At 41.0% G+C, this 10,579-nt stretch overlaps 1 protein-coding gene across 1 annotated transcript; it reads right to left on the reverse strand.

The window, feature by feature from the left end:
- jpt2 (Jupiter microtubule associated homolog 2) lies at nt 1-10,073 on the reverse strand. The gene is made up of 5 exons (XM_055881909.1): nt 9,899-10,073; nt 5,514-5,662; nt 2,789-2,934; nt 2,623-2,671; nt 1-2,385 (listed from the first exon to the last, which is right to left on the reverse strand). The coding sequence occupies exons 1-5, from the start codon at nt 9,952-9,954 to the stop codon at nt 2,141-2,143; spliced, it is 645 nt and encodes a 214-aa protein (XP_055737884.1). The 5' UTR covers nt 9,955-10,073; the 3' UTR covers nt 1-2,140.
- Between the last annotated feature and the right edge of the window lie 506 nt (nt 10,074-10,579).

A 10,579-nucleotide genomic window follows, 5' to 3' on the forward strand; every position in this document is an offset into this window, starting at 1 on the left:
TAAATTGATAAAGCACTTTAATTTTATAGTTGTTAAAGGTTGATTGAACATAACTGTAAAGAATAAGTGAATGGAATTTCAAATCATGACATTTCTTGCATTCAGAGTATTGACCACGCCTACAATATAAGGGGTGCGGCCGATATCCTATTTCAGAAAGCTAACAGAGGATGAACCATCCCAACGTATTCGTCTGGGTTGTATTCACTAAACACCAGAAAGAAACATGGGGAGGGACTATCTGAACTTATCCAATAACTAGTTTTTCGCTGCAAAACCTTTGCTAGTGTGCACTAACACTATGCTGAAATTGCAAATTGTGATTCACGATTCCATGATTTAATCAATATATTGACACAGCCAATACCTAAGCCCTGAAAACAGCAAAATAGACAAGACATCAGTCAGAAAATAAGTTTTATTGCAATACACAGGTTCTTTTTGCTTTTCCTCTGCTGTGAACTTTGCCTGCCAGGCACTCCAACACTCAGGGGTTAAGGTGGCACCAGGAGACCTTTTGCGTTCCAGACTGCCTGCAAACCGGCCCCACTACACAAACCAATGATCGATTTAATACCGCGCCATCTACAGTCGGTTGATGCAGTTATTAACCAGGTTTCCATCCAACCTTTTTATGCGAGTAAAGTAGGTCCCATTTAACTTATTTTTTATTCAGTACATGGGAATTTAATAGCTAAATAAATGTTTATGTGCAGTATGACATCAATCTTTTATCCACAAGTCAATTTGATAGAAAAATTGTGGGAAAACCCAAATATTGTTTTTATGCAGATTTGGAATTATTCGCATGAAAATCAGTTGAATCTGTTATCCGGGCTATGCCAGAAGCAAACACCCTCTTAATATATGCTGAACCAAAGTCCTAATTAAAAGGTGTATACGTTGACGAGAAACTAGTCATACTGGTTACTGACATTAAAACGCTTATCCATGTGTTGTAAGATTTGGTGCGCAACTGCTACGTAGGCAGCCTGGAACGTGGTACGGTGTGTGGGTGGCTAGGGGTGACTTAGGGTTTTCAAGTCCCCACCCATATTTTGCCCGGTCATGTACTATTCCAAAGTTCACATGTGTACAGCAGCCGTTTTAATTTAAAACATAGAGGCCTCCGAGTGGACACCATCCTCTGAACAGCAAGCAATGGTAATAGAGCAGGAAACAACCACAACATACAATACATTCGGCCATTTGCATGGGCGATATATAAAAATCATAATGGATTTTATTCCGAAGAACAAGAACTTTTGGGGGTGGGCAATACATAATGTGTACTGCCTGTAGCGCTTTGCACTGACTAGTTAGTCGATTTTTTGCTTTTTTCTCCCTGAACAAGTTTGCTTCTGGCTCCAGACAGAGACTCAAGATAGGTTGATTATTAGAGGAGCGAGAGAAAAGGAGTGGGATGAAATGGAGGACAGATTGAACATGATATAGGGATATGTGTTATTGTCAACAAAGTGACAGTAAAGAGTGATTGTGATCACTTAAGGGCTTACTATGACAACCGTGTGCATGGGCAACAAACAGAGGTCTCAATGCCAACACAAATACACTGCTGAGTCATACACTGAATTCTAAATGGAATTTAGAATTTCCACCTGGAACCTTGATGCCAGTGATTGTTTTTGGTATAACTGACTAAATGAACTCACCCTGCCTTTGTAATCAACACAACATTCAAAACCATGTAATAAAAAAAACATTTACAGCAAGAAATAGAACCCTTGCAATGAAATGGAAATGTAACCATTTTGAATGATTGGACAGGAATTTAGCCTGTAAAAATGATTGTTGAGAATTTTCTTCCAGCTTGATAGCCACAGAAAATAAAATGAACAGTGAGGGAAGGACAGAGTGAATAGGGAAAATTAACAGAACAGAGAATAATAGTGGACATAGGTTGTGCCCCAAATGGCACCCTGTTCCTATACAGTCCACAAATTTTGACCAGGGCCCATAAACTAGTGTCCTGTCCAGGGGATGTACTTGTACATCAAGCAGCCTCACGCTACAGAAACAAGAGATCCGTTCTGGCTCAGACAAGGGTTACTTACTTATATAGGGAATAGAGTGCCTTTTGGGATGCATACATGAATAGAGATGGGATGGAGGAGCTGGTTCAGTAGAAGACCACACTAGACTTCCCTCCTGGGGGGTTAAGGACCTTGTTGTGGGAGCGGGGGCGGGGGCCGAGGTGGGGCTCGTGGTCCTTCAGTGAGAGCTCACTAAGGGAGGCCTCTGGCTCTGGCTTCTTGGCCGAGGGAGCAGATGCAGGCTCCACTGCTACTTTGGTGGGTGTGGGGGGAGGGGAGGCCACGTTCTCTTCCTTCACCTCCTTGGCCAGGCTCTCCTTTGGCAGAGGAGCTGAGAGCAAAAGGGAAAGAGGAATAAAAGAGAGAAAAAGATGAGAAACCGAGCGAGATTAACCTGGTACATTAGACTTGGTGTCAATGCATTTTAAAGAAACAGATGTGTAATTAATTACTATGCAATTATTAGGTCATTATTATTAGCTTGGTCAACAAGTAATTTCTAGCAACTGCCTGGTTGACAGTGGGCTGTAAAGTGTTAGCAATAACCCATTATCAGTGTCAAACTCACCTGGGGGCTCGGGTATGGGCATGGGACTTTCACCCACAGAAATGTTGTCCTGGGAATAATAGGGATAACATGTCAATATAGCCTACACATCGTGTAAATTAGCAATCCATAACCATTAGTAATTTGGAATGGGAGAGACAAGGGGGACAAGGGTGGTCTGGATTACCTTTGGCTTGTTGGAATGGGCTTTGACCGATGGAGGGGCGCGCTCTAACCCCCCGAATATGTTGCTGGTGTTGACGCCTGAGGGTACGGGTCGCCGTTGCTCAGCTGGGGCTTCTGGAGAACCAAATATCCCACTGCTTTTACCTCCTGCATTAAGGACAGCGAGTCAAATATTATTTTTTACATTCATCAGGAATTTGACCTGGTGAAATGGCTCGGTCTACGCCCTTACATTAAAAAGTGAACATTATTGAAGGCATTGAGGAAAAGACAGACAAGTCAAATCTCTACACATTTTCAATACTCAAACCTCTTATCTGAACCATTACTTGCAACATGACGACTATACCCCCTCCAACCAAATTGAACCAGGCCACAAACCTCCACATTCACACAAAGCTCAGTCCTACTCTCACTATGCTACAGCTATGGTTATTGTGAAGAGCTTGTTGCACAGCCTGGACTGACATGAGGCAATACATTTCACAGTAACATTTGAAAATATGGGTGTGTGCCGTCATGATTATTTCTAGACCATTCTACCACAGAGACAGAAGAGCTGAAAGCTGGAAGCCAACCAGCTCGATGTGCAGAGAAACAATAGAAACTCATGATAACATTTTACTTCATCCATCTCTGAACCTTGGCCTCAATATAGACATATTGATCCAGTCATGTGATGTCATTAGATTACATGTGGCTCAAACTTCGTTTAACTAATGAAAATCTCGGGTCACGGTTTCCGTTAGGAACATTTTTGCAGCAGATATTTTAATTTACCGGACATCCATATGCATCCAGTGTGTACCGCATTAGGGCGTCCACCAACTGTACTCAAAATCACATTTAGATTATTGTAATTTATCTTAACAGAATAGAAATTAGCCTGTAACGATGTTTCGCTTCTAAGTGCTACTGAATAAGCTACATTTAAAATGCACAAACTGTGCATGATACACATCATTACTCTAGTTTATCAATCCATTCCAAATCTTTATACTTTACGACAGCATATGTAGATCTTGCCTAGAGCGGCAGCAGAACTGCTAAGTCCGGGCCTGGGAAAAAAAAATCTATCTAATTTACTTGCATTTGCAGCGGACCTTGGCCTGCTCAAAGTTAGCCAATGCTGTTGGGAAGTCAAAACTGTCCAACTCCTTGGAGCAGCTTGCGATGAGCATCAGCCTCGTTACTTTGTCCTCAAGAAGGTGTGATCTTGAGGCCATCTATACTCTGTTTTGGAGAAAGAATCCCCTCTGTGTGAACACTAGAAACGGGGATAATCAATATTTTTTTGCAATGAAAAAAAAAGAAAAAAAAGACGGCAACCATTTAATTTATTGGCTTTTCACTAATTTATTTTTAGCCAAAAGACAGCATTTACCGGCTAGCGTAAACCCTGGCCAGGGTGTAATCCTACACTGGACTCAACACCGAATAGGCTGGGCTGTTATTTCACTGCATGGAATGACAATGAGCCTAACACTGATCGATACTAGGCTAGAGTAGTTCCCCGTGCATACACATCGCTGACAATCTGAAATGGTCCACCCACACAGACAGTGTGGTGAAAAAGGCGCAACAGCGCCTCTTCAACCCCAGGAGGCTGAAGAAATTTGGCTTGGCACCTAAAACACTAAAATTTTTTCCAGATGCACAATTGAGAGCATTATGTGGAGCTGTATCACAGCCTGGTATGGCAACTGCACCGCCCACAACCACAGGGCTCTCCAGAGGGTGGAGTGGTCTGCCCAACACATCACCGGGGGCAAACTATCTGCCCTCCAGGACACCTACACCACCCGATGTCACAGGAAGGCCAAAAAGAACAACAACCACCAAAGCCACTGCCTGTTCACCCCGCTATCATCCAGAATGCCAGGTCAGTACAGGTGCATCAAAGCTTTGACCGAGAGACTGAAAAACAGCTTCCATCTCAAATAACGATCACTAGGCGGCTTCCACCCGGTTACGTAACCCTGCAAATTAGAGGCTGCTGCCCTATATACATAGACTTGAAATCACTGGCCACTTTAATGATGGAAAACTAGTGACTTTAATGATATTTACATATTATTTGTTTGTGTGCATCGTTGTGAATGGATAGATATTACTGCAGTGTTGGAGCTAGAAACACAAGCATTTCGCTACTCCCGCAATAACATCTGGCACACATGTGTATGTGACAAATAAAATTTGATTTGGCTGGTTGAGTCTTGTGACACTGAAGGGACCAGATAAGAAATGACCTGTTGCCCTTTTCAATACACACGTCAATGCAATCCTAACAGGTTTTGGGGAAGAGATTGTGAGTAAGTTCACACTCATCAATGTCTCCTTTTCTGAACCTAAAAAAGGCTAACATAGCACCTTAGTGGCAGTTTTCACACCACATAGACCTGAAAAGGCTCTGACAGCTCCAGGACCAGGGAGCCCAGTCAGGGGCCCTCAACTTGTAGGAATAATATTCCCTTTCCACTCTATTGTGCTGACATGAACTGTACTTTCCTGGCTCTGATATTTTCCTTTCACATAGTCCTTTCTATCATGGTTCCAGCATCTATGGTGGCTGCGTAAACTTTATTTTGTATTAAGGACTAAAAGAACAGACTGCCACCCATTGTTTGGAAGCATAACCAGGCCTGTGAAAAGCAGCTTGGATAAATTGAGCCCAGTAGTGTGAAAAGGGTATTTGTATGCACAGTAAGGGGCCTTCTATTTCTCACCTGGGGGGTTGGTTCGTCTGATGACACCCTGGGGCTCTGGCGGGGCAAAAAGGTTGGAGGCCATCTTGTGGGGCCGTCTCGACGCAGCTGCTTCTTCCTCATAGCCACCGAACAGGTCGCTGGAGCCACCTCCCGGGGGACGCAGGACTCTGAAAAGAAAACATCAGAATCATGTTGGTTCACGTAGAATAGTGTTCCCAACCTTTTCTGGTTACTGTACCACCAAATGGATTGTGCTCTGCCCGCTGTACCCACTCATGTGCTTTATCAGTAGGCCTATGGTCTCATGAGTCTTCGCAAGAAACCCCTGTGGATAGGACAAATACACCAGTGCTTCCTTGTACCCCTGGTTGTGAACCACTGATGTAAACTATATAGCCTGTAGGCCAAACTCCACAGTCAGCATTCATCATACACAAAGGAAGTCAGTGCCTGGGGTTAATAAAATTAACAGAGACATTTCAGATCCAGACACATCATCATACATCATCAGAGCGCACAACAGGACATTGTACTGTCTACACTCAGTTTGTTGTTTACATTTTTTTTTAAATCATTAAAATGGTTTATTCCAAACTGAAGTTTTGTTGCTAAGGATTCCACGACACGGTTAGCCTTTACGGCTGGGACTGCAAGTTTGTGTTCATTTACCTATAAAATGGGCTGATGGTGAAGTAGACATACTCGGTATTCATATCACAAAATATATAAATAAGCTCTCCAAAGTATTTCAGTAGAAAACTTGTAAAAATAGACAAGATCCTGCAACCATGGAGAGGTAAATACCTGTCTAAATATGAAAAAATTGCCCTGATTATCTCTCCTTAGTCATATCACAGTTTACTCACTTATGGCGCTGCCTACTCCTGATGATTCGTTTTTTCAAATAAAAAAATATGAGCAAAAATATTTTGCTTTATCTGGGACACTAAACCAGACAAAAAAAAACGTGCCTATCTATAAAATGAATAGGGTGGGTTGAGATTATTACATATAAAAGCTCTAAACTTCTCTAAAAGCTTCACTCATTCAAAAGTTTTATTTGAACCCTAAATGGTTCTCAAGTAGATTACTAAGAAAATGTCATCCATTGTTAAAAAAAAAAGGCCTTTGTGCAGATTGCCATGTCTCATTTTCAATTAATTGAAAATAATACTTTTTCAAAGTATCTCTCTTTTTCAAACAAGCATTGCAGAGCTGGCTACAGTTTTAATTTCACCCCCCTGAAAAGATAGAACAAATATTACGAATATTATGGCTGAACTCAAATGTGCTGGTTGATAAAATACCTGTATTTATGAGAAAGATGTTTGAAAAGGGTATTTTGTTCTTAAATGATATTGTAAATTGGAATGGTAGAGTTGTCCTTCATGGAGTTAACAGAATTGTATGGAAAGGTCTGCTCAATCCAAGAGTACAATCAATTGATTACAGCATTGCCCCAAAAATGGAGGCGGGTGGCAGCGGGAGGAGGTAGGGAACTGGTCTGTCTGCCCAATATAAAGGATCAAAACTGGCAGAGGAATAAAAATAGCATAAATAGGAAAGTATTCCAGTTTCATTTGAGAACCAGGATGTTGACAACTGTGCCATACAGATCGCAAAATAGTTGGGAAGAGATTGTTGATGTACTGATTCCATGGTACAGGGTGTATGAGTTGATATATAAAACGCAAGATTCAAGACTTCGTGCTTTTCAGCTAAAATTATTATATAGAATTCTTGCCACCAACAAAATTTTGAATATTGGGGCATAAATTCAACGAAGCTCTGCAGATGTTGTTGTGAGGATACAGAACCAATAAAACATTTATTTTGTTATTGCCCTCGGGTAGCCTGTTTCTTGTCTCAGGTTCAGGAATGGCTGAAAACGCATTGCATTGATCTAAAATTTACCCTAGAAATAGTACTGTTAGGAGATCTGGAGAGACCGGGTCAGTCAATTACTAATACTCTTAGTAAAAGTATTTATCTTAAACTCGCAATCTGGGGATCCTATTCGATTAGATACATTGAACTATGCTGTGATGTTTAACGTACAAAGATATGTGTTGCGTAGAAACCCAAAGTGGGTGGCCAGCAGAGATAGATGGGATGGGCTGAGGGAAGCTGAGGGTTGGTATGTGGAATTGGAGACAAAAGGGAGTGGAGTTGCTGTGAGAGAGATAGAATGGTCAAAGATAAAAGTACAGGAAAACAAAACATAATATAAAGTACATTTGAATGACACTAAGTGGCAGTGTTTTTAGAACTAATGCCGTGCAGGGGTTTCTACACATGCATATACACACACACTCATTCAAATAAACACATACAAGAACACACATACATGTAATAGCGCCAGACATGCACACAAACATATAAAGTTGGCATTGCTGTTATGATTTTAGTTGTCCTTAATGTCCTGTTTTCTTCTGTCTTTTCCTTTTTTTCTCTTAGTTCATTCTCTTGGTTGTTGGTGCATTGGGGGGGGGTTCTTGGGGGGGGGGGGTGGAATTAATTGTATTTTATTTATTATTTTCTTTCTGGGGGTGGACCGTGGGAGGGGTCTCAAATGGTTGAGGGACAGCTATTGGGGAACTGTGGGGGGGGGGGGATCTTGGAGAGTTCGGGTTCACGTTCTTTGGCCTGGTGGTAGATCGGTCAACATGCCCTTGAGCAGGGCATTGACCCTGGATGCGTCTGTGTGTCGCTCTGAATGGGAATCTGTTGGATGACTGGTATGATGTAGTTATTGAGCGGCTTCACTGCAAGTACATTGTATGTTTCAAATATTCAATAAATCATATTTTAAAAAATAATAGAGAAGGTACCATAACGAAAAGGTGCATTTAGCAAAATATAGGAATCGAATATTCTGCATGCAGAACTTCTTATTTAACCTTCCTGTTGTGTTAGTTTCATGTTAAATAATTCGGTGTCCCCGGTCCAAAATGACCGCCCCATTATAGCTGATCAGAAATCCATAAAAATACATACATTATCACCTAATGTTGTGTTAAATCTTTATCAACTTAACTTGTAATGTTCACAATAACTTTTGAACTTCTATTTGCTATGTATGGCCTTTAGGCCTCATTGACCTGAGCTCATATGACTCATTTTGAGTTAAAAGATGCATAATGTATGGAGAATTTTGACTATAACAAATACTCAGATGAAACATATTGTGCTATTTATCACAGACTACTTTGTGTCAAAGTTTAACAACCACTCTCTCCTCCTCAAGTGTCATGATCAAAGATATGATCAAGAGCCTCAAATACAGTATATTGTATATTGTTCGGTCATTGTGCTGCCACAGATTGAATTGTGAGCAAGGCCTCAAAAAAGCTTTATATATCAGAGCTGCGAGAAAAGTTATAATATTGAAACAATGTTCCGATTGTTTGTGATGAATGGGCATGTGCCTCTACTCAATTTTATACACGAATTGTAGTCTCACCCATTCATTTTTGACCAGGAACACCACAGGTGTACAAAAGTTAAATGAAAACACCCAAAATGTAATGATAATCATCAAAATGTATTTCGTGTGTTCAGATGCGCTGTGTGGACAAAGTCATGGAACTTTATGTCACTCAGATTAAATTAACTACATTTTTCAGAGAGAAAACTTGTAAATCGGTCCAATTCGACCGGAACACAACAGGAGGGTTAAGACAGGCCACTAACGGTGTCTGTGGCCACATTAGCTGTGACTAAAGACCAAATAATCTAGTTATTTACTAATTGTACCACAGTATGACTGCAGGCTACATAGGACTACTGACTTAAGTAACGTTAATGTTTAAAAGTCACATTTAGCTGTGTAGCTGATCATACAACTCAACACAGTCACAGAACACATATTTAGCCAGTTAGCTGGCTGTTCTTGAAAAGTTCGCAGTGGGGCTAGACAACCATAGTTGAAAGAGCAAAAAAAAAAAAGGTGAAATATACCCAATTACCCTTACTGTTTAGAAATAGGTTGTTGTAAACGGGGTGTGGGTGACTGTGCCCATTTTGAAAATGCAAGCAACAGAGAACAATGAGCGTCATATAAATTAGCTGGCTACGCTGCAACAAAAAAAAATATTCCACGAGCTTCCATTTCCGCAGCCCCCAAAAAACCCCGCCCTGCTGCGTCGGGACCAAAGCCCATAGAAGATAACTACCCGTACCAAACTAAAAGTTAAGTACTGACAAAACGGAATATTGTATCACTAACTTGTCTTATAACTAGTTAACGTTACTATCATCAGTGACATCTAGCAAGCTACATTGCTTGCGGGCTCGCGGCCAATGAACATACGGTACTTTTCAAAAACATAATAGCTAACATTAGCTAGTTGCTTGAATTTTGCCTGCTGCAAATAAAACCTGTGGGTGCAATTCCATGTTACCTTGAACTTGGCTTTGCGCCATTATCGAGTCCTGAAAACATGTTCGTCGAAGTCATTGTGATGGCTGTCTTCGTGTGGGGGAGATTGATGTCGTAGCTAGCTCGATTTTAAAAAAGTTTTGTTGAGTGCGTGTTGCCTTTCAGAAACCGGGCAAAGCCCCCTCCCACTCGATAGGATGAGCCAGCAATGGGAAGAGCCTCAATGGTCAAAAATATTATCAGTCGAAAGGTATGACTAATTTCATTGGTTAAATTACTAAGGATATAACGCCCTCTTTCCATTGTGATTTGGCTTTCCGCCTGTCTGTCAAATTGGGTGCACTCGGTTTTACTCGTCTGGAATGGCCCGGACTTTGAGCGGCATTTCCATAACTGGAAAACGAACCAGCATTAAAAGTTGAAACGGTTCCAGCTATGTATTGTTCATTTAACGTTTGTTTATTTTATGTCTTTCACTTGCTTTGACAATGTAAACATATGTTTCCCATGCCAATAAAGCCCCTTGACTTGATAGTAAATTGGTGGCGCATGTCAACTCAAATCATGTTATGTTAGTTCTAGGCGGGGAACATCTATCTATCTATCTATCTATCTATCTATCTATCTATCTATCTATCTATCTATCTATCTATCTATCTAGACTAGATTAGATTATATGTATACGGTCCATTTCTATACATAA

Source organism: Salvelinus fontinalis, chromosome 2 (genome assembly GCF_029448725.1).
Source record: "Salvelinus fontinalis isolate EN_2023a chromosome 2, ASM2944872v1, whole genome shotgun sequence".
Lineage (NCBI taxonomy): Eukaryota > Metazoa > Chordata > Actinopteri > Salmoniformes > Salmonidae > Salvelinus > Salvelinus fontinalis.

Coding starts and splice junctions, on each gene's coding strand:
- jpt2 (XM_055881909.1), bottom strand. CDS start 9,954: ATGACTTCGACGAACATGTTTTCAGGACTCGATAATGGCGCAAAGCCA. Junction 5,663..9,898: donor GGCGCAAAGCCAAGTTCAAG/GTAACATGGAAT, acceptor TTTTCTTTTCAG/AGTCCTGCGTCCCCCGGGAG. Junction 2,386..2,622: donor GCCCATACCCGAGCCCCCAG/GTGAGTTTGACA, acceptor TTTTGCTCTCAG/CTCCTCTGCCAAAGGAGAGC.